The following is a 26,696-nucleotide window of genomic DNA, read 5'->3' as shown; positions in this document are numbered from 1 at the left end:
CTTTTGCTATTCAGAAATACTCATGGGTTGGGAAATTTTGTATTAAATGAAAGAGATGTAGCTCTGCACTGAAAATTTTACACACTCACGTGAATTACAAAAAAAAAACAAACCCACACCACCAAAAGCCTTTAGAGTTTCCAATGGTACTAGGTTGACCAAGCTTCTCTTGCACAGAAAGTGTGTCAGGAGACTAGCAATTAGTCTCCTCAACCACAGAAATGAGAAAGGGGAATCTGGCAGATGTTGACTACAACTCTATATAGTAGATACAGAAGAACAGCTGTTACAGTAGGGATTGTATGGATTTTTTTTGAAAGTCAGTAGCAGATGTCACCATCTGCTTCTGCTTTCTCAATTAAGTAGAGGCAAAAGGGAGACTGAAAGGTGATTAAAAAAAAGGTAACAACAAAAAACATAAATTCAAAAGATACCCACACATATTGACAATGAGTAGGGGAAACTCCTACCTCCTTCCCTGTGGCAAACCTGAGATCCAGATAAAATAAAATAAAAAATAAAAGCAAAGAACACTCCCCATTCTCTTTAAATCATGATTTCTTTTCATTTTAATATTACTACATGTACTTTGACAACATTCAGCCTGCAATCTAACACCTAGCCATTTCCTCCCTGGCTGAAAGAGATCACAGAAATGAGCAGTTGTATCCTTTCCCTCTGGCTATACAGCAATGGTTTGATGACAACTGCTTTACCAGGGTTGGTATCAGACAAAAAAAATTCCCTACTGAATGATCTACACAATGATGTCATGTGTGGAGGCAAAGTATTACTTAGGGGAAAAAAAGCAACAAAAACAAACAAAACTTCTGTTGCATTGTGTCAGGAAACATGCTGTACATGTTTGTACATCTTGGCAGATTAAGATCAGTTGAGGCAAGCAATGAAGTGGTTAACCAAATCAGAAAGTTATCTCAGACATCCAAAGGCACATCTTGTAAACCTGAGAAAACCTCTTACACAGAACTGAGGAGAAAAAAACAGTAAGCGCTTGTCTGGGAAGAAATAAATGACACTGTCAACAAGTAGTTTGCCTTCTCACTCAGAAGAGAAGGTATTAGTGAGATCCAGAGCCCAAAAAAGAATAGAAACCTTTCCAGTGAAGTAAAAAAAGGTTTGGATCAAGCCCTAGCTTTTCTGAAAACTAGACTTGCTAATTGCCTCACTCTTTCACTGTCAAACCCACCATCTCACTGAACAGAAATATCTTTCAAATATTGCTATAGGGCAGACATTTCCACACTGATAATATTGGAAGACATGTTCAGCCACCATCAGAAACTAGGTGGCCACCAAGTTCCCCATTTGGTATCCCATAATGCGATCTTGGGGAGTGAGGGGAGGGAGAGTGGGGTGGGAAAGCATCATTCTGGAAAAGTTTTTTAGACTTATTTTTGTTTGTTCATTTTTGGAAAGAGAGGCCACCTTCTAGCTTACTACTACTGTAGAGGATTTTGCTTTTCAGCTCCTGTCACACTTAGACAGTAAATAACCTTCAGCAATGGAAGATCCCACTCACCTTGGCATTATCATAAATCAGGAAACACTTGAGCTATACTTGCATAAAATTGATGAAAGTAACTGTAGAAATCAGCTTTAGCAAGGTATACTGCTAATACAGGTCTTTTCCCCAAAGGAAGCAAGTCATGCTTATCTTACATTACCAGACCATTACTGGAAGTACTATGCCAGACCCTCAGCTGGCATAAATCAACATGACCCTATTCACTTCAGTGCAGCTGTGTTGATTTATGTGAGCTGAAAAGTATGTACTGGTCAAAAAGTGACTATTTCATCTTACAAAACTGTAAAAATGATTAAGTGAAATGCAAAGCAAATCAAATGAAAGGCAGTATGTATCATATAAAGAAAATAATAGAAAGGAAAGTACTACAGAAAGGCTCAAAGTAGATGTATATTTTATTAAGATTAGTCTAACATTGCCACTAATTTTTCTTCATTTGAAATTTTAGATAATAGTTTCTGCTGTTACATACACATGTATCTCTTGAGTATGGACACAAGAACTTGTGCAATTTAATAACACTGTACTATTCCCAAATTAAGATGTAAGGCTCAGGCAGTGGGTTCAGCCAACCTGGAATTTATCACTGGTGTTTTTGTATAAAGTCACTCTGACTGTCAGAACATGAAACATCATACTTAAAAGAAAGCCCACACAGCAAACTTAAGTGCTCAGCTTTACAGTATGGCATCACATCTTAAGAACTACTCCTATTACAGTCTTTCTCTCATAGAACAAGATAAAAGTAGAAAACCAAATGTTCTCAAAGCCAAGACTTCTTTCAAGTCTTTGTGATTTTGAGGAATATGAAACCTCTCATATTAGACTTAAGCATTCTTTACCCTTATGAACTCTGTGTAGACTTCCTTATTATTATACAGGCTACATGAGATTAACTACTGGTGCTCCTTTCTGAGTTTAAACTGGAAGGCTCAGAAGAAGAACTAGCATTCTGAAATAAGAGGTGTATATTCCTAAACTCTTTTCACAGAGAAGCAGTTCTTGAGATTAGATAGTTCTCATTTTCACTAGGTTTGTGTATTGCTGCCCCTACAGTACAATATCAGAACACAATATAAAGAGCAATTGTGACAGATGCACTTGACTCCCTTAACCAAACTAGCAATAAATTAGTTCAGGCTCCAAAGGAGGTAAAGGCCTAAGCTGCAGCCAGGTAAAGAACTCATCCAGGAAACCCACAAATGGCCAGAGTGATCCACAGTGCATCAACGCACATGAGCTTGAACACATGAATAGTGGGTGGTTTTTCCAAGATTCAGCTATGAAGGAACAAAGAAAGTTGTAGGTACAAAGAATCGCTTGCATACCTTTCCCATCACATGTAATTTGACTACAAGCCAACCCCTTTATCCCATAAAGATGAGAGCCTAAATGAGCCTTCTTTGAGGTCTCCCTGCTAGGCAATGTGGCAGTGCTCTCCTTGAGTTGGGACACCTCTCAAGGTTGCCCCTTGAGCCAGAGAGACCTTTCTACTCATGACAGGCCTTTGGATAAGTCCAGTTTGAGTTCTCTCTAAATTGCAACTGGACTTCATGGCAGTACCTCTCCCCTTGATCTGGGATCCATCTCAAGGTTTGAGATTCCTTGCCTGGGACTGAGGGATCCTTCATTACCCGAGGTGGAGAGATCCTTTATATCAAGCATGATGTTCAGGAAGTTGCAGAGCATGCTAATTCATTAATACTAATGAAAAAATGAAAGAATTAATTCCTTTAGACATAAAATATTGTACATATGTCTGAGAATGAGATTGTAACTACCTGCACTTAAGTTCCATGAGGAGTTTAGAAAGCAAGGAGGTGTACCCTGAACCTCATGACTCAGTGGGTCTCCCTTACACTTTAGTGCTTTCCGTTTCTGTGCAAATCATTCTAAATTGATTCTAACTCAATTTTCCTTTGTATTTTTTCACTCACGTAGTAAGAGTGAATCTTGCCATCAAACTTTGTTAAGCCACACTTTTATAAATTCATATTAAAACTATTTTTGTTGCTTTGAGGGTGATTCTTTGAGTGACCCTAAACCACAATACAGATCATGAAGCAAACCCTTTACAATTGTCTATTCAATTCCACATCAGTTACCAGCTGCTAAAAGCCACTTGGTAGACAACTGCAATTCACCATCCTTCACCATGAGCACTGGTACTTCAAATACAAATACTTCTGTATTTGATCATAGTCCACAATTCAGCCTGCAAAGTTCAAAAAATGCAATTTGTTTATCCTTAACAGTGCTTTACAATGTAGAATACCTCATGGATCCCTGCCAACAAGAAATACTCGGATTTGTCTCTTTACAATATTTTCCTATAAATACATTCACTGTAGGAAGCCTACAGAAATTTTCAAAAGTATGGCTAACACTTTAGATATGCACTGCTTGCCAGGACTGATCATCAAATCACAGAATGTTAAAGGGTTGAAATGGACCTTAAAGATCATCTAGCTTTAACCCCACTTGCCATGGGTAGGGACACCTCCCACTAGACCAGGTTGCTCAAAGCCTTTTCCAAGCTAGATTTGAACACTGCCAAGTCTGGAGCATCCACAACTTCCCTGACTAGCCTGTTCCATGTCTAACCATCCTCTTCGTAATATCTAACAACCATTTCTTCTTAATATCTAAACTTCTCCCCTTTCAATTTGTACCAGTTACTCCTTGTCCTGTCACTATAGTTCCTGATGAAGAGTGTTTCTCTGGCTTCCCTGTTGCTCCCCTTCAGATACTGGAAAGTTGCTAGGAGATCTCCATGCAACCTCTTCTCCAGGCCCAGCTTTCCCAGCCTATCTTCATAAGGGTGATGCTCCAGTCCTCTTATGAACTTCATTGGCCCTCTTCTGCACTTGCTGCAACAGTTCCATGTCCTTTGATCTACTCTGCAACTCAGCAAACTACATTGCCACAAAATTCTGCTCTTCTCTGACTCCTGGGCATTAGGTTTTGTGTAGATGACATGCACATAGTGTCACAATAAATAGGATGTTGTATTTGATCCATTCAGTGTAAAGCTAAACCAACTGGAATAACGGTATGTAATACTGGAACAAAATATGTGTTGGTTTATTTAGGTATTTCCAATCTTTGAAATCAGTAGAAAAAAAAAAGGCCAAACCATAAGGCATTTTAAAATTTTTGCATAGGAATTAGATATCGCAGTTAAATCCTCCTTTTCTCCCAAAGTGCCTTTCTAGTCTTCAAAAGTATTAGGAAAGTGACGAATGGCTATCAAGAAACAATCTCAAAATTACTTTTCTTCCACTTTCTTACCTGTACAGTTTTTCAGACTTTCTACCATTAAAACACTATGCAAATGGCACTAGCCTGTGGTTACAGTTGCTTTCATGGCATATACTCCTGCTAAGGTAAACAGAGGATTTCTAGGACAAGATTCCTCTTCATGGCATAAGGGGCTTAAAACTGCACCCAGCACATTCACACAATGAAAAGTACAGCCCGAGGCTTCAAAGCACAAACTTGGATTCTCCACAGGGACATTAAATGTGTTGAAAGGGACTTTGGATCGGTAACTACATTGCAGCAGTGTCACAGCAGGAACAAATGTCAGAGGAATCAAAATAGCAGTGAGTACTGAAGTTTTCCTCCTTCAAAATGGCAGAAGTCTACAGAGAAGCAGCACAAATGGTAAATGAATTTGCATAATTTCCATCTCGTCTTGTAGCTCCTTAGTGTTACTAGAAATCATGCCAAGCAAATAAATATTAGTTATTGCATATTCTCTCACTCTTCGTGTTGGTCAGAATGTTTTAATTACACAATAATAACTCAGAGCAATTTGGACATCAGTTTACAGCACACTAAGAATATACCTTGGTAGACTCTTTACTAGAAAGCAAAGTATTAGGGCTTCTAAATGAAACAATGCAGTAAATTTGATTCTCTTTTAATTTTGAACTTGTGCTGTCATTTGCTTCAGTGAAGTGATGCACCAGCTTCTACCACCAAATATTTGATGCACCATTTACTGTAAATGTTGCCTACCCAGTGTATGATGAGGTTTCACAGCTGTGACTTCCAAAGACTGAAATCAATATTTAAATCCTATTGACATCAACTCCTTTTTTCTCTTTTTTTTTTTCCTTTCCCGTCACCCCCTACCCCACCACTTTTAAACAGAGTTACAATTATGGTCTATTTTACATTTGTAAGTATGATTAAAATTTTGTGCCAGGCTATAATTTATATAATTGCATTCCTGTAAAACTTGAATTTATTTTTCATTTAGAAACAGACCACAACAAAAGGCCTCTGCACTGAGAATCCAGTTTTCTGTTTTAATATAGAAGTTTAATTTTAGAGTGTTTTCTACAGTCACAGTACTTAAAGGGTAGAGGAAACTGTCATTGTAAAAGACTTATAATCAACCATGGATTCTTGCTCAAAATACCAGCATTAATTGTTCATAAAGTACTGTAAGTGGAAAAGGGATGATTAAATGGAATTTAAGCTGCATTGCTATTAAGGATTAAACTGAAAGGCATTTTGAAGCCATGTGTTAAAAGCCGTCTAGTCAGAAGCTATGGGCTATAATTCAAATTTTTTTCAAAATACCAGGCTGTACTCATTAGTATTTTGAATTTAGAGCATCTATTATTTCTGTCTCTCAATTTGACATTTATATGCAAATAAAAATCTTCAGCATATGTCACACCTGAAATTGCATCTGTTTATGTAGTCACCCAACTAAATGTTTAGAAAACTTGCCTTTTTTAATGTGTCTTTTTAACATTTTAGCCTTAACTTATTATCAAGAGGGAAAGAGAACACAGGGACGTTATGTTATTGCAATATGTCTCTTTTGATACACAAAGTTAGGTACACAAGCCTCCCTTCGGCATCAGAGGGCTACAAAATGGAATATGAAGCTCAAAAGAGAAAGCTGCTGTTCTGTAGGCTCTGCCAGAAGTGCTACATTAAATGCCATGAGTAGGCTACAAGTCATGGTACCCTCCCCATGGAATTCTGGCAAGTTTAAATGAAACCTGTGGATATGTTGTTCCAGTTTTCTGACCAGATGTATGCAAAATTGGAAAGAGGTTCACATGGATTTTCTAACCTCTCCTGGGGCTTTCATGATTGAAGAGGATGCCGTTCACAGCAAAGAGATTGTAGGCTTCTCTGAAGTTCACCACAATCCAGTAGGCATACAGTTTTGCTGCCCCTACAAAAATAATTTTGAAGCATTATTATACATCAGCTAAGCTTGTACACAGCTCAGACACACACACTCATACACATCTATTTCACATATAGGTTGAAGTCCACCTTTCCAACAGCAGAGTGCTTTAGAATTTGGTTAATTCCCTATATATGTCAAATTTTATATGGAAAAAAATCCAACCCAATAAACAGCAGCTGACAGGGAAAATACTCATCTTCTGTGCAGCCTCAGAGCTGGCTAGAAAGCATTAGGGCAGCCTCTTACTTGTTTTCTTATGCACACTCAAGCACAGCAGTCTTTCTTTTACAGTATAATTAACACAGAGCGTGTGAAATACACCACTGTGGTGACCTCTGCTAATAAAAAAAAACAAAATAAAAATTACTTTGAAGGAATAAAAGCGAAAATCTGGTGCCTTAACACTTAAATTGATTTGAAACTTTATCACCAAAGTCCTCCATGCCCACTGCTTTAATAAGTGTTTCAAATTTCATGCGATTTCATGAAGGAAGAAGTGAGCTCTTGGGAGTTTTTCATTTAGGCAACAAAAAGTATGAAACCTTATCACTTCAGCCATACCTCACAATCCTTTGTGAAGGAAGAGTCACCCTGCCTCTTCCAGCACCCCCCACCTCCCTCTTCAAGAGCTCTTCACCTCTGAGCTGAATGAACAAGGTCTTGTGAAGTGAGATGCTAATTTCCAACCCCCAGGCAATGGCAGCAAATACTTTTTATATAGTAATTCATAAAGGTATGCCTCTCGACATGTCTAGTCACTTTAGCTCTATCATCATTCTAATCTCACTCACAAATGACTTCAGCCTTGAGACATGAGCAGGGAGAATAGACAGACAGACACTACACACACACACCCCCCATCAGCAATCCTCACCGTAAGGCGATCTTGGGTAAAAAGGGGTGGTCTCCTTTTGCGGGATTTCTTGCACTTTTCCAAAAAGTTCACTGGTGGAGGCTTGGTAGAACTTCACAGAGTTGATAAGGCCACAGGTCTTAATAGCATCTAGGAGCCGTAAGGTGCCAACCCCATCAACGTCAGCAGTATATTCTGCTAGGTCGAAAGAAATCTTGGGGAGAGAAAGAAATAAAACCCCACTAATTTTACTAGGGGGACCAGAACATGCTGTGAACATGCACAGCCAAACAAAGTAATATATATATTAATATGTAATATAATACATCACTTGTCACTGACCATCTAGACACTTTTGTACAGAGTAGATACTCAGAATACAAAAGTATCCTCAAAAGACTTCCAAGAATAAATAAGTAGTTCCATAAAGAGCAGAACAAAAAAACTAGTGTTCCTTGGGATTATTTTCCCATGTGAAGTAAGGCGTAAGCCTCCCCACAGTGGGAACATTATCAGGCACTGTTATCTCCACAGCTGCCAATTTTCACAACATTCACTTGGGCTTAGCATATTTGACACACTTCAATTTGGTTATAATTGCCCAAAATATATTTAAAAAAATAATAGGCTAGACAGACAGCATGACAGCAAAAAAATGTATCAAAAAACCCCCAAAATTTTAAACAACATCCAAAGTTGTGCAATATGAACATACATCAAAGTTCAGAGAAGACTGGAAATATCTGCTATCAAATGAGACTACCAATCCCACTTGGCCAAGGTGTACCAGAGCTGTTGCTTTTGGACAGAGGTTGGGGGGATGATGACGTGTGAGAGCAAAGGGTGGAGGTATCCTAAAGAAACCCGACATCTTGAACTGACATATTCTTCAAAGTATAATAATAAACTCATGCATGCTGGTGGGCCAAGAGTCCTTTTTCTCTCCCCACTCCAGTTTTTCTCAGTTATCTTTATGAAGAGCTTGTGGCCTGTGCCACAATCAATGCTAAAATCTTAGCTTTCAGAGTATCTAAAAAATAAATTAATTATTTTCCTTTCTGTTACAGCAGAAAAAAAAGGAAAAAGCAAGCTGAAGGTAAGAGATGTGTTATGACCACCTCAATTTGCAGGCAGGAGAAACCATGCTCAGAAGGAAGCTCACATTTTTGATTGGTAGGTACAGGCTGGTTTTTTGGATGTTCAGGCAAAGCTCCTGGACTCCAAGGAATTTTTTCCCACCAGTTCCCATCCCAGAGGCATGTCTCTCTCTCTACATTCTCTCTCCAATCCAGGGATTTTGCTTATGTCAGATTTAGAAAAATTTTCCCTGTTTATACTGACAATGTCATAAAAAGTAAGGGGAATAGACTTTTAGAGCAATCTCCTTCATGAACTCGACCCAAAGAATTATTCTACCTATATCCCCTCTGGCTGATGATTGACTTCCAGTAACGAGCTCTAGAGTGATGGCAACATTGCAGTCTCTTTATACAGTCTATGCTGGATGTTAGTGAGACACTACCAATATCAGATAGTACAGATGTACAATATCCCCTTCATTAGTCTTCAGTGACAGGGTAGCTACTAACGGAGTGGAGAGTAAATGACCATAGTTGGACAAGTTGAGGTGTCACAGTGAAACCAGTGGGAAACCTGTCACTTATTAGGTAGTTTTGTAGGATCTTTGCAGATTCAGACAGATAGCCCTATATTAATTTCTTTTGTTAAGCCATTTTCTCTATTCAGTAATTACCAGAAGTTTAAGGCTTATTTATACAGCAGATGGAAAAAAAAAATCAATTAATTTGAGTTTTCACTTTTGGTTAATTTAACACAGGTATGAAATTATCTGAATTGTGTTCCTGTTCTCCAAAATAAAAAGGTTCTCCCAGAGTTTTAATCTGAAATAGCTAACACTACGAACAAAAGCAAACCTTACTTTTTTTTTTTTTTTTTTTAAACGAAAAAGAAAGGAAACCCAAAAAACGAAACCTGATACTTTGGCTTGTTAACCTGCTATGACCCAGCTGAAACTGAGCACTGATCTACCAAGAAGTGATGTGCATTTTTTGTTTTAATCCATTTGGCACAAAGATGACAGACACTTAAGATCTCTCAGCTTCAGTGTATAAGTAACATCTTAGGAAAACATCTTAAAGAACACGGTGATACAGTCAACAGTGCACTAAGGAACATAAATTAGTATATTACCATATGTCCCAGCTTTCCAACGAAAGGCAAAACACATACTTATTGTAGCAGAACCAAGAATTTACTTATATTAAGGTACCGTTTCCAACAAATAACCTGCTAAAAAAATCACTCTGAAATGCAAATCTTTGCTTACATATCCTACTACAAAGTAAATGGCACATGTAACTGAGCTAGTCTAAGAGATCACAGATTATAAAACCTCTTAACCAGAGGGGGCAATGAGGCTGCAGCAGCACTGGGAAATGCTCTGCCTGGCTGATGCAGAGACCAGTTTCACAAGAGATGCTTTTCCCTATTGCCTGATGAATGACCTCAATCTTCACCTACAAAAAACACTCCCTGGGGTGTGAGGTAATTGTGCCTCCATGCCTACTGGGTCTGAGTGTCCCCAGGCAAAAACCACCAGTTTTGTGTCTGCTGGGTGATTTTGTAATGCAGACAGTTGTTCACCAGGGTCAGGATTCAGACAACTAAACTCATTTCATTTTGGAGTGCAGGTTAGACAAGAACGGCATTCATGAAAATAAAAAATGGTTTTATCTACTAAAACGTTGACTGTTAAGATATCCTGTAACAACAGGCAGTCACATTGCAAATAGAGATAAAAACAAACAAAATTTTAATTTGATTCTAATTCAAAGTTAAAAATGCAAACGAGTTTTATAAAATACAAGATCAATTAAGTAGTTTCAAATGAAGAAGGGCAGAGTAGGAAAAGGTGATAAGTTATCCCTTACCATCTTATTTCCCTCTCTTTATACACATTATTTTGTTCAAGACCCACAGAAAGGCTAAAGAGTAAAAAAAAAACCAAAGCCAAACCCCAAAACAAACAACCCCCACACTCCAACCCCCTCCCCCCAAAAAAACCCCAAACAACAAAAAAAGGCAGGGACCTCATTGAGAGGGATGTGCAAGAGAGAACAGACATGCATGCATAACACAAGGAAAGACTGAATTATAGAAACAAATTATAGAATCAGATTGAACAGACGTTACTCATAGAAATAATCTCTGCTGGTGCACTGAGCTCCAGTAGTGAAACTACCTGAGAGAGTAGATATGTCACGGAAACGATTGTAAAGGCAGGTGTATGAAGGCTAAGAACAAGTCATACTTATGAAAGATTAAAACACTTACTCATTGGAAAAAAGAGCTTAGCTAATACCCACAGATGAGAGTTTTCCAACTGCCTACTTTATGACAACTTTCTTAAGTGCCTGAATTACAAAGATCGTCTTCCTGTACACCAATAAAGACAGTGGTGAGTCACAGCAGAAGGCCTAATGGAAATGCTCTTGATCCTGCTTTGGAGAAACTATAAACACACTCCTTTATTAATTTAGCTACCTAAAATAGATGACCCATTCCTCCCTCAAAAATCCAAAATTATCCATTACTGTCAACTCCTAAAAGCAAGATCTTGTTTTGAAGGAAATGCCAGAACTTTTTGTAATGACTGGAATACAGAAAAGAAGCTTCTTTGAATGGTAGAAACTTTAAATCTGAAAGTTTTCTCAAAGAATATTGAAGTCCTGGATCCAAAACTTCTTTGGCCTCTTTGGACAGACTTTGTGACAAAGAGAAAGGATGATATACCAACAAAACAGCAATTGCCTACTTGGAACATGTTAGTCTGCGTGACTTTGGCACTCCCTTCTCATGCATAATGGGGACAGCATGCTTTTGCACTTGTCATTATTGATCTCTGGAGATATGGTAAAGTATATTCTTCAGATATGTCTATTTATTCCATTCAATAGGTAGTGATAAGTGTGTCATTAAAGGTGGACAGAACAATAAGGAGACACTTAAATCCTTGGTAAAAAGTACTTCAAGTTCCAGGTTTTCACATTATAAACACCACGCAGAATTCCCTCAAGGAATACTAAAATGCAAACAGACTCCTTATGTACAAAGGAATTCTATATACTGAGTATCTTCACAGCCAGATTCATCCCTAATATAGTACATTTCAAATATATTCTCAGGCAAGGAAAGATTTTCACAGCAAGGCTTACTCATAGGATGGCAACATTTTCTTGAAAGAAGCATAGTTTCATTAGTTGTAACACTTTGGAATCACAGGACACAGTATGAATACACTGAACCACATTATGTCTCTTCTTTCATGTGGCTACAATCAGAATGAGTTTTGTGAACTTGTTTCTACCTTTTGAATTTGAACTCTTGTATTTCCTCCCTCCCATTTCTTTATAATCACCAGATTCAATCTCTACAAGAGATTTGAATTTAATAGAGCAATGTTTTAAATATGATGTTTCCCAACTGATCATTCAAAACCAAGCTTAGTAAGATCTTTAACAAGATTTAAAAGCTTACTGAAAATTATCTAAATGAAAACATATGGGTCTTACCCTCCACAAGACCACATTCCTATCATGTCTACAAACACTACATACAAGACTGTAGACTTAATAATACTTGCTTCTGAGCAGTGCATTGTCAGCACTGGTGATATTCTGAAAATTATCAAACACAGGTTTGGCTTTGTGAGATACTTCATCTCTCTTTAGTGATTTGGAACAATCCAACAAATGGGCTGCAGTCATAATTAACTATCAGTTTTCAAACATCAAAAAAAAAAGTGTATGCTAGCAGAATATGCTTCAGTGCTCTACCTAAGGAATATAAATAATGATTTGAAATTTCATCTCTTTCTTACAGCTTTCTCAGTTTCAGAGAAGGCTGGTGTAAGTAAGAGGGAAGGTTATGTGAAGCCCCAAAAGAAATTAGGATAATATAAACATAAATTATTATTCTTTCACTGTAAAAGGAAGGGTGGCTAACCTAACTATAACATCAAAATAAGCATCTTTTCTCCCTTGAAAAAACCTATTGTACATTCTTGAGATTTATCAAAGTAGAAGATATGTATTGGGTCATTGAGAAAGGTTTAGACCTGAAAAGCAAATCACAGAGCAAAAAAACTGCTCAGAAATTTTTCAAGTCTCACAAGCTTCACAGCGGTTACTTTTTTGTATTCTTTAAAATAAATTCTGTTTGCTTTGAATATTCAGTGTGCTTTCCACTGCCAATAAAAACCACTGGGATCACTTATATCATCTCAGTAAACAGGTTGCTCAATCCCTAGGAACAGGCATGTAAAGCATAACATTCCAGTTGTTAAATCTAATGCAGACTATGGGCCAAGCATTCCTACAAAGTCCTAACACACTGGAGAAAAAAAAAATTTTAGGGATTTTAGGAAATCTAAAGAATCTGAGGGGACCTGGCTGATGTTAAGGGGATGGGGAAGAACCTATATATCTACAAAAATGTCAGGTAATCTTCTAGGAGAATACAACAATTCCTCTTCCTCCCAGCCTCTTAACTCATAATGAATGTTTAACTCATTATCCTCTCACCCAATAACAAAAGTAGTTGAAAGACAAAAAATCCCCCAAACTGCTATATATTTTGCTATACAGAAAAATAATCAATTCAATAGGTCTGAACTGTTTTTTTTTTAAGCAATACTCTTGATATCTTAAAGCCCTATTCAACTTCTTAGCTAAACAGAAATTGACTAAAAAATTAATGACAAATTCTGGATAAAATGAACATTCTTTTTGTAGTTTTATCTTCTTTCCTATTTATTTCCCTGTTCTCTCATTAGCAAACCAGAAAAAAATAAAGTAACCTGTATAAAACGAGAGTAATTTGAAAACATGATAACAAGTTGAGAATTAGCCAAGAAAATTTTTATAAGTGGAAGCAGAAATCAACATTGTTTCCTAAAATTCCTGTTAGCCCAAGACATTTACAATACTTCTGCAGCAAGAGAGCTTGGGTAACTTGGATTTTCAAGGTACTCATGATGTAAAGGAATAATCAGTGCAGCTTCTAAAAGATATGCTTCTCTACCAGTGCTTACACTTGGGTCCTAGGGGTGGAGTTTCACTGCAGCTCTGTCATACTATGCAGGCTGTGTGACTAGAGAGACTTCTTGAAGTGGTTAAAAGTTTCATTTTGACATCACTGGGCCAGCACTTCACCTTCACCTCGAATTGCGAAGACCCAAACTAAAGCACAAAAAATAAGCTCTTTGCTGTTTAGCAATTTGAAATGATCCTTGATGCTCTTCACATTCTATAACCACTTTCTTTGTACAGCTAAAATATCCAATGATTAGGAGCAAGAGTCCTCCTAAACATATTGCACAGTGTATGTTTGTATGGCAGTTTCTCATGGTTTGGTTTGTGTAAATCTTCCTCGCAACTCTGTTCCTGATTAATTTCAAGTTCTTGATGCACACGCTGAAATAAGATTTAAAGAGAAATAGCTTGGCATTATTAAAACAGGTTCCCTTTTTCCCTTTTTAGGAGTAAAAGCTACTACTCGCTTTCTTTTGGGGGGAAGAAAAAAAAAAGAAGAAACATCCCAAAGCACCCAAAGCAGAGAATAAGCATGGAGAAATACTCCCCAAGTAGTTAAAGTTTCTTATTTATCAGATCCCCTATCAGTAGGGCTTGCAAGTTGGATTAATTATTCAGTTTCTTTAGAAAGTTATTCCTCCCTGGCAAACTGCAGGTGCAGTTGTAAATCCAGCTCTCGAGGTCATCACATTCACCTTTGCCTCTAAAGCATCCCACTGGTATATGCCTGACCACTTAAGAGCTATAGAAGAACCACCAATTGCCTACTATTTTCAAAATTTTTATGCCCAATCATTAAATTGGAATATCCAATTTTATTATTAAAGTTAAACATTATTATTATTATTATTATACAAAGTCTCCTACATATTTTACAGTTGTCTTTGCCATAGACTGTTGATTCAAAGGTGTGTTTGGAACAGATCTCCATTACAAGTAATTTGTAAATTGCTTATTCTTCCAGTCATTAACTAGCTACTTTAGTGAATTAAGAGAATTTACCAGACTGGATTAAAAGACAGTTGCCCAGAGACAGGTCAAAGGCAATGGACAACAATTGAAACATGAGAAACTACAACTAGATATTAGGGAAAAAAAAGTTCACAATATGGGTAGTCTCATACTGAAACTGGTTGTGCAGAGAGGCTGTGGCATCTCCACCTTTGGAGATACTCAAAACTCAATCAGACATCACTCTGAGCCACCTGCTGTAAAAGCTGGCCCGACTTTGTGAAAAGAGCAGGTCCAGAAGATACTCAGTGACTGCTCCCAAAATACATTATTGCACAATTTTAAGAAGAGAGGGAGATGGGATTGCAGCAGTGTCTTTCGATGTTCAGACATGTAGCACCATCCAATGAGTAGAACATGGATGGACAGTGTGAAAGAACAAGGCCTGGCCTTGTGGAAAATCAGCGATTCCTACTGTGGGAGTAGAGAGTTGTTCACAGTAACTTTTTGGAGGCACATAGTCCAGCTCACTATTCATCATATCTCGTCCAGAGAAGAGCTTCAGATAGAGGAATGCTCAGATCTGATAGTTAAAAAAAAATACCAAAGCAGAGGAGGAAAAGGAGGAGGGCTATCACAGAACATGAGATTCAGTATACCCATAAAACTTTGTCACAAAAATGTAACCTCCCCATTAGTTTTGCTTATCTTCTCATCCATTTGTTATTAATTTGATGGAACTGGGGAGTTGTCAGGGTTATGTGATGCAAGGGATTTATCTTGCAGAACAATCTCCAACCCACTGTGCTAAGTCTTCAGTTTCAAATTACAGAGATTAGAAGAGAAGCTTTTAAAAAAGGAGCATTGATTCTTCATTCATTGTCAGCATGATTTTGTTCAGGGATAGCTTTGACAACATACATACATACTCAAGTTTTTAAGCACATGCCACATGCAGCAAAGTCAGGATGGGTTTCAGCGTTTCATATTTTGCAGCTTCAATGGCTAATGACATCGTAATACCCTAAAAGCTTTCTTACATACTGAAGTCCAGCTGTGCCAGAGGCTTTAAATGCTATTTAGTAGAAAGACAAAAAGGGGTAACTTGCAGAGTCACTAGAGAACATTCAAAGGCAGATGTAAAAAGATAGCCAATTCATTTCACTTTATAAGTATATGGGGAATAGAGAGCTATGAATAAAATGCATGCAGGGAATGCAGTCGCTTCCAAAGAACCAGCACCACTTTTACACATTTTCACATATAAAGAAATTAATTTAAAGCATACAGGTGATTTAAAATTGTAACAGGATGACAATTGATTTTTATTTTTTTTACCTCCTGAAGCTTTTTAAAAACTTTCACCCTTGCTTCCTTGATGCTTCAGAACACATTGAAAGATGTTTCGCACAGAAGTGTTAAAAATATCATCACAAGCAAATAAAAAAAAAGAAAAAAAAAGAAAAAGAAAAAAGAAACAAATCCCAGAAAAAACAACAGACTTTCACCACCTATCTGCTTTATGATTTTAATAGACTTTCAACGGATAGCTAGATAGATATTGAATTAAAGCAATAACATAGTACGGCAAAGCTTTGTTAAGAACAGTCTCTCTGCTCTTTGCCTTCCTAGCCAACAAGACACAACTTAACATAATGGACCCTCCCAAATAGAACCAGAACTTCTATATTGCCTAGAAGCTAGAATTAACCCACCACCTTGCAAATTACTACCTTACCTGACTCTCTTGTACCTCTCACTAATGCACAAAGCAAAATACCCCTAGGTTTATGGGGCCTGTCAGAAGTTTTGTTTTTTCAACCAGAAAAAAATGTTTTCAGCATTTATTATCACTGAAGATTCCTTCCCAGATTGCAATTTCTTATGCCGCATAGCATTGTTAAAGCTCAAAAGCAGTTCAAAGAACTGGTTCTCCAATACCTCTAAAGTACCAAAAGTGCTTCTCCCTTCATGACAAAATAAAATATTTCATAAATGGAGTTTTGACATACTTGATTAGGGACCAGAGTCTTTTTTCCTTAAGGGCATTTAATCTGGAAACAAAATGCACTGAAGAAATGCAGATCTTTTGTAAAATAATGTAAATTGAATTTGAAAAACTTGAGAAAACTTGCTATAAAATTGTAAATTTTTTTTAATAAAAAATATTTTTGTTATTTTTTCCCCTTGCCCACACATTATCTACCAGCAATTGTCTGACCAGTTCTCTAAGCTACCATTGTCATTATTTTGAGTTGACTTTCTGTGCTATATCTACCTAGTAACCTGATGCAGCAGAGATCATGATGAGAAGATGAGAAAAAACACTGCTGGCAAAATCCTGCAATTAATTCTGACCAAGCTGTGCACACTCTGAATGAAGCATCTATAGAGATATGACATATACTTTATAAAAAACAACTTTCTACGATGATTAACAAGAGCTTTTACTTTTTACTCTACGGAAACCTCAGTGATTTTTAATTTTGTAAAATTAAAAGCCTTTTCTTCTCCTTTAAAAAAGAATTTCTATCTCCTTCCTAACAGCTAACTAGTGGTTGAAAGAGCTTCCCTGCTTCACGGGGATGCTCCAAAAAAAATTAATTAGATGAATGTGCATGTATTACTCATTAATGGCATCATAAACCCAACTAGAGGGACTGCCCATGAATATGGGCCTTAACTCAGTCATTCAATTTGAAATCTAAAGGTGCAGACACAGCCAAACCACTGCAAGAAAGCAAGTTACAATTTCACTGTGGAACTGAGCTAATGCTGTCTGGAAGCACTCTTAAAATACAGCAAATGCAAGATAAAGCAACTTATCTTCTCTCTTTTACTGACAGTTACTCAAAAATCAAACTACTTCATTCATCACAGCCTAAGAGCAGGCACTAACCACACATGGCAGCTTGTTACCTTGTGGTGATTCGATTATGGAAGAGCTTTCAAAACAGGGCTTCAGGGAGACAAAATGAAAACATGAATTTTGGGGGAAATGAATATGCATGTGCATACACACACACACACACACAGAGAAAAATTGATGACTTGTCTTGGGCACAATGGAGAAATAGTGGAATCATCATCCCTGGAAATATTAAAAAAATGTGTAGATGTGGCTCTTGGGAACATGGTTTAGCAGTGAAGATGGCAGTGTTAGATTCTGAGTTCAACACCTCCACCTGTGTGGCATCGCAGCAGGCTGCCCCGTTTGTGTACTCAGTTTATTCTTAAAATAGTACTATAAAATACTATAAAAAGTACTGTATAAACACATTTTCAAAATAAATGCCACCACTTCAGCCCTATTCTTGGTCCGCTCACATTGTTCAGTAAGTCCACGTTCTCCCTTACTTGCCATCACTTACAACGTGTCTTAATGTTACACCTCCAGAGACCCAGTTCTACTCTCTGGTTTGCCACAAATCAACTAAAATTGAGAACAACTCTTCTTTAGCTAGAATGCTCTCAGCACACCTCAGACTTTTATGTACTTAATTTCTGAGGCTTTTTTTTCAGTTTTACTGCATGTGCATTAAGAATTAAATTGGGATGGCTAATTGTATGGGGCAAATTTGGATGGACATGTATGTACTAACAAAAGACATGCTCCCACAGTTGCCACCTTCCCAGTTCTTGCTCCAGTACTCCAGCAGGAATGACTGGGAAAATGAATAGACATGCAACAGCATGTCAAGAAATAAGTCACCAGGGTTTTTTCAGTTTTCTTTTTTTGAAGAGGGCAAATAATTGCCTTTTCTTCCAATGCATAAGGTCACCTCCTGTGAAATTTCACTCTGAAATCTTACTCAAAGAAAGGACAGCAATTCCAAAACCAATATATTTTTTCCTTCACACACCCAGCAGCATTCTTTTCCTTTTACTTGTTCTTGAGAACAGCTGATACTTAAAAACATTCTTTAAATAAACATAAGAGTCTGAGGTTTGCCTTTGCCCTGAAAGAAAACCACTGACTCTTTTAAATTTATTAAAACTGCAACCAACAAACCAAAAAACCACACCACCTTTAAAATGCTAAAGTGGGTGAACCCTAATAGAGAAGCATCAATACCCCTACCTGTATTGCAAGTACAGGCACTAAATATGATTAATTTTAAAATCAAGGTATTAATAGCATCCACAAAACCAGTAACTGATGATGGCTTTGTTGTGAATGATGTAATAAACCTGTAGAAACAGCTTTCAGTAAACTCACCATAGTAACACCTAATTTTAACATTCCATTTCAGGCAAGATGGGGATAGCAATAATTACATACCTCAAAGTGGACTGTGATAGTTCTTCATCCTGTGTAAGGAAGCTACAGGAATGGAATACACTATTATCACCACTGCTAGAGCTCAGATTTTAATGTTGTTAGAATACTTATGAAATCACGAGCCTTACATCTCCTCCAGTTGCATCCTTTCAGGGAGAACACTATGTGACAGTGAGTACTCTGAACTCCAAGGCGATCCCCCCACATAAAATGTTTTACTAAATCAACTCATCTGTCTTAGAAGGATGTGGGTGGGTGGCTGGCTAGAAAGAAACCTGTAGGATGAATCTGAAAAACCCATTTGTCTTGACAGGTATGTGGGGGTAAGGTGGAGAAGGCCAAGGGGCAGAGAGCTTAAAGGGATGAGACCCTCTGGTTAAACTTTATTGAACAAGCAGGACAATATTTGCAGAAAACAAATCAGTCTGTTATTTTTTCTGCTGGTATCCCCTTCGCCCTACTTTATTTTTACTTTTACTACTGACTACTAAAGCCTCTTCACTACAGCTCTTAGAAAACAATGTATAGGTATAAATTTTAAAAGGCAGGTTTGGGCACTCAGGAACCATGGTGATCGTAAATCAAAGCAGAACATTGCAACTGATTTGTATACTGTAGCACATAACCCAAACTTCAGCCCTGTTTTTCACCTATGTCTTGGGTTCTGACCCAGAGAAAAGGACTAGGAATAATAGCTGCTTTTCACTTGAATATTAAGGTAAACCTTAAATTCAGGAAATAGGGATGTCATAGTCAACTATTTGCATAAAACCAGCAAGTTTGGGAGTTTCCCCTCTCACCCCTTAAAACAAATATTGCTTTAGTACCCCTGACTGTGACCTAAAACAGCACTGAAGCTTTTGTCTCTAGTAGTGCTAGAAGCAACAAAAGACCATATTGACACCTACAAGACAGTGCCTCTCCTATTCTAAATTATAGTGTGGCATTTGGTCTGCCAATAAACCCCCTCTAAGAGAAGCTTTGAGTAATATTTGATTAACATATAAAAAGCTCCATTAGCTTTCAAAGTGAACTTGGCAGCTTCAGGATGAGGCATATTGGAAAAGCAATATGGAAGACAAGACCAAGTTGCCAAAACACCCTGAAGAAACCATTGGACATGATCAGTGGGAACATCAAATTTCGCAAATAAGGTGAAGTCCATAAAACTGTGAATGACTGCATTTTAGTTTTAAAAGATGTATAGCTCAGGCACATGCCATGTCTCTATTGTATGCAAATATTTTATTTCAATTAGCACGTTTCAATCATGCTTTTTCTTTTTTGAATGACTCACAGATATCTCAGTCAAGAAATGGCAGGATCAGAAGCACACGCCAACAGACTGCATTTATCTCACAGTGAGATAAATGTGGAAGGAATCATGTAAATCTATCTCAGGATTTTTTTGAACCTGTCTTCCCTTCCAAACACATTTTCTCTACATGCCTGCAAGCCTCTATAAAACTGCACACTCAGTTTCCATGTCCTTCCAAGCAAGTGGTATTCACAAGAATTTAATTGAAACTAAGGAGATTGTATTTCCAGAGCTTATCCATCAGGCAGGGGAAAAAAATCAAGTTCAGTCTATAAGTTTTATCACATAGTATTAAGCCAACGAAGAGGTCATAATAGTAACTTGCCCACAAATGCACATGCAAAAAGGGGAAATCTTTAGAACTTTTACAGGCCACTGAGAGAGTCCTGCTGCACAGGCCATTATAAGCAGTGATCGTCCATGAGGGAAACACACTGAATAGCTGTGAAGTACGGCTGGATGAAAAAATACTGCGAGTTAACATCCGTGATTGCACACAATACTGACATAAGCTAAGAACACTATGTCTCGTGGCTGCAGTAGGAGTTTTAGCTAATTTCCAGTGTGCTGACCCCAAGCTGCTTTGGGGCTCTGTGGGGCTCACCTGGGACACTGTGTTCTGTCAAGGAACCACAAAATACTGGGAAAAACATACTGGTGCTGCCTGTTAGCCAGAGAAGCAGAGGAAATTTCTAAAGTGTCATACGGGAGTTTAGAAACATTAGCTAATTTTTGATCCTGCATCACTACTATTACCAAAGAAGCTGTGCTGGGAAGTCTGAGAAACATAAATAGTCAATGGTGATGAAAAATTCTATAATTGGTAAAAAATTAAAAAACTTCAGCATGAAAGCAAAACCTCAGCAAGTGTTTCACTTTCCCCTCCTATAGATTTTAACATCTCTCATGTTGCAAGAGTACTCTCTCCATACACAAATTTAAGCTGATATTAACTGCAGTTGTATCTGAAAATATGTATTTTTAATACTGGTTAGGTTCTAGGCAGTAATCCCTTTCTCAGAAACTGAATGATTTAAATGAAGTCATAGTTGCTAAGTGCACTAGTCAGCCATATATCATGTTCTCAGAAGTACAAAGAGTACTTATGGGTGAAAGGTTTTTAGGATAATGTATGATTTCTGCATTAAATACAGAACCACCATTATATAATTTTAGCATTTTGCCAACCTTTTTTTTTTTTTTCTTTTTTTTTAGTAGAAGTAGGAGGGAGAAATAAGGAAGTTGAATGGAACTGAAACAGTACTGTTTGTATCCTGATGAATATTAGGGAAATGATAAATGATCCCTAGGCACACAGACTGATTTATGCAATAAAAAATAAAATACGGTGGGGTGGAGCCTTTGTGTGAAAATCTCATCCTTGGACAGCTACAAGGTATGAAATGCACCCAAGTGTCTCAAATCCCTCAGGGTTGCAATTAACTCATGATAACCACACCCTTGAGAACTGTCTCCTTTGCTCCTCTGTTGGGTGGGAGGAAAAGGAGAGAGAAAGAGGTGTATTTCTGATGATGATAAAGAGAAGATTGATAGTTTACATTAGTAAACCCTTTAAAATCAAACTGTTAAGAGTTCTTATTTTTCCTAATTAACAGCATGAATAAAGAGAAGTCACATCTCATGTCACTATGATAAAGAAAAAAACAGATTAAACAAGACAGTAAGACCAATACAAGTAAAAAAAAAGCCACATATATGCATGAATCAGATTTGTTAGTAGCTCTTAATACAATAATGAGATTAATAAACACAACAAACAAAATACAATTAAACCTCATTCTGCAAAAGGTATTAATCAGAAAATTCAAATAAAATGTGCTACCCTTAAACTGGCAACATCGTTTGACAATCCTACTTGCACGCAACTACACCTTTTTATTTCTGCTTGCAGTGATAAAAGATATAATGATAGAGCACCGAAGTCTTGTACTATCTTGTATTTTCTTGTAAAAGACTGAACTCTTCCTAAAAAATTAAGGGACAATGCTAGGAAGTGTTTTATTGAAGAAAAAAAAAAAAAAGTGAGAATCAAACCATTTTAGATTTCTGAACTATACTGGCTATACAGACAATCCTCAGATTCAGGTAAACAGACTTGGTTAATATATATCCAACCCAAACTGGTTGGTATCTACTTATACCCTTGGTGTATGGAAATGCAGATGCATTTATTCATGTTATAAGCTTTCCAAATTTATGGATAAAATAGATACTATTCTTGTAAATTATAGCAATGTGTTGGCCTAGTAACATTATTTACTGGGGACTTTTATCTCTTCCAGAAAGAGAAAATAAACAATGAATTTTCTTCCCGGGGTAAGAGAACTGATAGTTACTTGATTCACTTTACTGAACTGATAATATTCGCTCTCTGTGCAAGAAGAGCAAATACTGTGCAATGTATTATCACAAGAACTTACCTTATGCAGGTATGAGATCTAATTAGATACTCTGCCAGGTTTATACAGCAATCTGATCCTAGTAGTCTTGCATATCCCCAACACTTCAGTTCTCATCCACAACTACTAAAACTTCTGAAATTATAACTTCCCCAAATTCTAAATTCAAACTCCATTCAATTACGTATTTGTATGACACTTAGCATGGGAAAAATTAGTATGCTCATAAAATTGTATGTAAGGACATTTCAGCACACAGTAGAGCAAATATACACTGCAACTCAGAAGTTTGTTTCAAATATTTATTCTTTTCTTCAGATCCACTGGGAACAGATAAACTGAAGCTGTTTTAAGAACAGATGAGATGCAGTGGGTTGCCCAAAAATGCACATCTTAAATGGTATGAACTCTAGTTTAGATTAATTCTTCATCCTAAAAATCTCTCTCAGCTGAAAATTATGCTGCCTGCATTGGGAATTCTCACTGAACTTTATAGATATAAAAAATTTTATGGTTCAAGACAGCAGAGGAGGGGATAACAAAAACTTTTTAGTTGTCACACTATTTTTCTCACATTTCCCTTTGCTATTCATCAGATCCTTGAATGAAGTCTTTCACTGTATCTGAACTATGACTCTACGATGTTTTTTCTATTGTTACAAGAGGGAGTGACTACCTTGTCAAGTAGGGGCTGAGCTTTTAAAACAAAATAGGTATTTCTAACACAATGAGTCTACAGTTCATCCATCAACCACCCACATCCCTGTCTAAACAGGGAAAAATGTGGTGTGCTCCATGGTAAAGATGAACTAAAAATTTCACAGCTGGCAAGTTTGAGGTACTGTTTTCTCAGTAAAGAGTAGGGCCACAAGCAGAGAAACTGACTGACTGCTCACCGTTTTTTTTTCCCCTTCTTACTTTACTGCCTCAGTCTTGAACTTTATAGAAACCTATTAATTACAGGTTATTATTATTATTTTTACAAATATTATTATAAATATATTTTATATATTATAAATATAATATATAATATAAATATATTATTATAATTTTTGATTACTTATTTTTCTTCAAAACTGTATCAAAATATTAATACATTTAAAATTGGGGTTTGGAATCAAGTTATGATATTCCAGTATAGTTTGACAAGAGTATTTATCTGAGCTTATTTCAAAATTCCAGTTACAATGTATGAAAATACATTTCATCTCTCTCTCTTTGCAATCTGAGGCAACACTTTTATTTTTGGAACAAAAGACTGCAGATATTATCTCTGATAAACAGCTCCAGATCTGTCAGCATGTTGTCCAGACTGCAAATCCTCTTTAAAAGTCTTGTGTAGTATGCTAGAGAACAATAGGTCAACAAGATCAAATTCCTCTAAAATTTATTATCTGTCATTCTTTATGTCTTTATCTGTAGGCTTGAACTGAAAAATTAATAAATGATGCAAATATAAATAACCTCAGCGTAACCAGAGCTAATTTTGAACCTCAAGTGCATACACAGGTTGAGCAAAGTTGAGAGGTTTCCCATGGACACATGGTTTCATCCTGGGGGAGGTGATGGTTTTGGTCAGTGTCTAAGTTTAGACTTCACCTTTCTAAGGAGAAAGAACACGACCACCAAAAATGTGGCCTGTTCGCATACGCTATCAAGATATCACATATGCCTTAAACACTTGGTATTGTTCTGTAGTTTTAATCTAATGCTGTAATCTGCCCTCCCAAACCCATTACCCACCCCCCACCCCCTCACTGTCCCCTAGTTAGAGAAATCAGTAAATCTGGATCCAAATCCTGGAGTCATTAGATCATGTTTTGGCAGACCTTGACACTCACAAACTGGTTGGGCACACAACCAGCAATATGCACTGACAAGATACTGCCAGCCACATTTCAGAAACGCAGAGCTTCATAATGGTGAGAGTAAGAATCCTGTACATAAGTGGGCTATGGAAAATGTGTACAACTATATGAGCAGCAGGAGTACTTTCTGTGTAACCTCACCATACCAATGCATGCACTGAAAAAACCCCTTAATTGCATGCTGATTAAGTAACTCCTCAACACTAGGCTAAGGAGAACCATCAGCTGCCTTGAATTGCAGCATAAACCCCAGAGAGGTTAGAAATAGGACTATAGCAAGGGTTTTATTAATATGTATGAAAGTGGCATACTCCACATGACTTTACCCTTCCATGCCTCAAAAAACAGTCTTTGCCATTGCTTTGTTCAAGCCCTCAGAATTAAAAAAATATAACACTGTAATGTTTCACACTAGTCTGTCTTGGCAGCCTATTGCATTCTGGCTGTAGAAGTGTCTGCTTTCAAACCTTAAGCCCTCACGGCAATTATGCTGCTCTCAGACTAAACCTACAGAGCATATTTCAAAAGAAGTTACATCTAAACAGAGGGTATTCAACAGTGATCAATGTTCAACGGGCCTCAGTGGCAATAAACTATTTACTGCCTTAACCTTTTAAGTTTGCACAACCGAAGCGCCCAAGAGCCCTGTGATGAATTAGCTGAAGTGTTTGGTTGTGAGTGGAGCAGCCGCTGGTTCAAATCATCTGTCCAGCAACACCACCCGCCTTGCAGTCCTGCAAACGACAGCCGGGTGCCAGAGTGAGTGTCTTCTCATCTCTCCTGGCATTCCAATGCCCAGACGTAGTTTCTGCCAAATTTTACTATGTCCACCACCCCAATGGAGTAATTTTGGAAAATAAAGCACATCAAAAGCTGGGCATGATCCTAATCATCTTTTCATTACCCACCTGATTATTACCTTACAGAAGACATAACATAAGAGAGGACATCAAAGTGCACTCAGCATACTCGTGGCTGCAGTAGCTAATTTAGATCTGCTTCTCTCCTCTTGTAAGATTGCCAAAATAAATTGAAAGGGGAAAAAAGAATCACACCTATTGCATTAGTGTCGTTGTCACCAAGGCTTTCCCACCACCCTGCTGCTGAAATACAGTAAAAGAAAGTAATCCACTACAGATGGCTGAAGACACCTAAGCCTTGGCCAAGTACTTTTGGAAAGTCTGTCTTTACAGAAATTGGAGTTAGTTTTTTAAATTTCAGATGGAATTACTTTGCCCATAACTTAAATGCAAGACTAGTTCTTTTATTTTAAAGTTGTCTTTGTAATTCTGGGATTATTAGCATAGGTTTTTAAAACCACTAAGACCTCTCTAGGCCTTCTTTTTTTTACAGTTTTGGATGAATCTGACTTCTATCACCATTGCTTGGAAATAAACCAGTTTATCTCTACCTTGTCTTTTCAGTTGAAACATCCTGAGATGTGTATTTCTCTTTATGCAGATATATGCCTGTGAAATCTACAGGCTAAGATACTACATATACACACCACAGTTAATTCAGGCTTTCTAAATAATCTAAGGAAATATAGAATCAGTTTTATGCTTCTGTTACCATATAAAATGTGGAGATCTTATTTTAATTTTTAGTTTAATTTCAAAAGGAAATAGGGTTTTTTTCTTTAGTTGTTTGTTTGAGGATTTTTGGTAAACACTACTTCAAGTGTTTATAATTCAAATGCTTTAACATGAAGTGTGTTAATGTAAGAATCTGGAAGCTAAACCAGAAACACCAATAACTGCTTAGTTTCATACAGAGTAAAAAACATAGGCGGTATTTTTTAAGTCTTTGGATGAAAAAACTGAAAGAAGCATCAGCAATTCTGAAAGGTACATAAATAAATCCAATGATTACTAAAGGAGAAGGAATAAATTTTTTTGTTTGTATTTACTATGTTCATAAGTAACAATTATACACATATAGCTAATACTACTTAGAATTCTCCTTTTTCTAATATAATAAAGTCCTGCTTACACAGGCCATATGACTTCACTCAGTGATTCTTATACCAAGCTGTATAAATAGCTAGCAGTTATTTATATCTCTTAGGCAAGCATCCAATCTTGATTTAAGGACTGCAAGTACTGGAGAATCTTTCACTTCCTT

The 26,696-nt window shown here is 37.1% G+C and overlaps 1 protein-coding gene across 1 annotated transcript in view; it reads right to left on the bottom strand.

Annotated features, from left to right (window-relative positions):
* Positions 1 to 26,696, bottom strand: part of GMDS (GDP-mannose 4,6-dehydratase) — a 407,246-nt gene that overhangs the window by 246,530 nt on the left and 134,020 nt on the right. Inside the window, exons 5-6 of the mRNA XM_050313665.1 lie at positions 7,642 to 7,834; positions 6,645 to 6,749 (exon numbers count right to left, since the gene is read on the bottom strand). Coding sequence (XP_050169622.1) covers positions 6,645 to 6,749; positions 7,642 to 7,834 — 298 coding nt within the window. The remainder of the gene's footprint in view (positions 1 to 6,644; positions 6,750 to 7,641; positions 7,835 to 26,696) is intronic.

This window comes from Myiozetetes cayanensis, unplaced genomic scaffold, assembly GCF_022539395.1.
Source record: "Myiozetetes cayanensis isolate MyiCay16 unplaced genomic scaffold, myiCay2020 scf1, whole genome shotgun sequence".
NCBI lineage: Eukaryota > Metazoa > Chordata > Aves > Passeriformes > Tyrannidae > Myiozetetes > Myiozetetes cayanensis.
The sequence above is the reverse complement of the archived record's forward strand: the minus strand, read 5'-3'. Positions and strand labels throughout refer to the sequence as shown.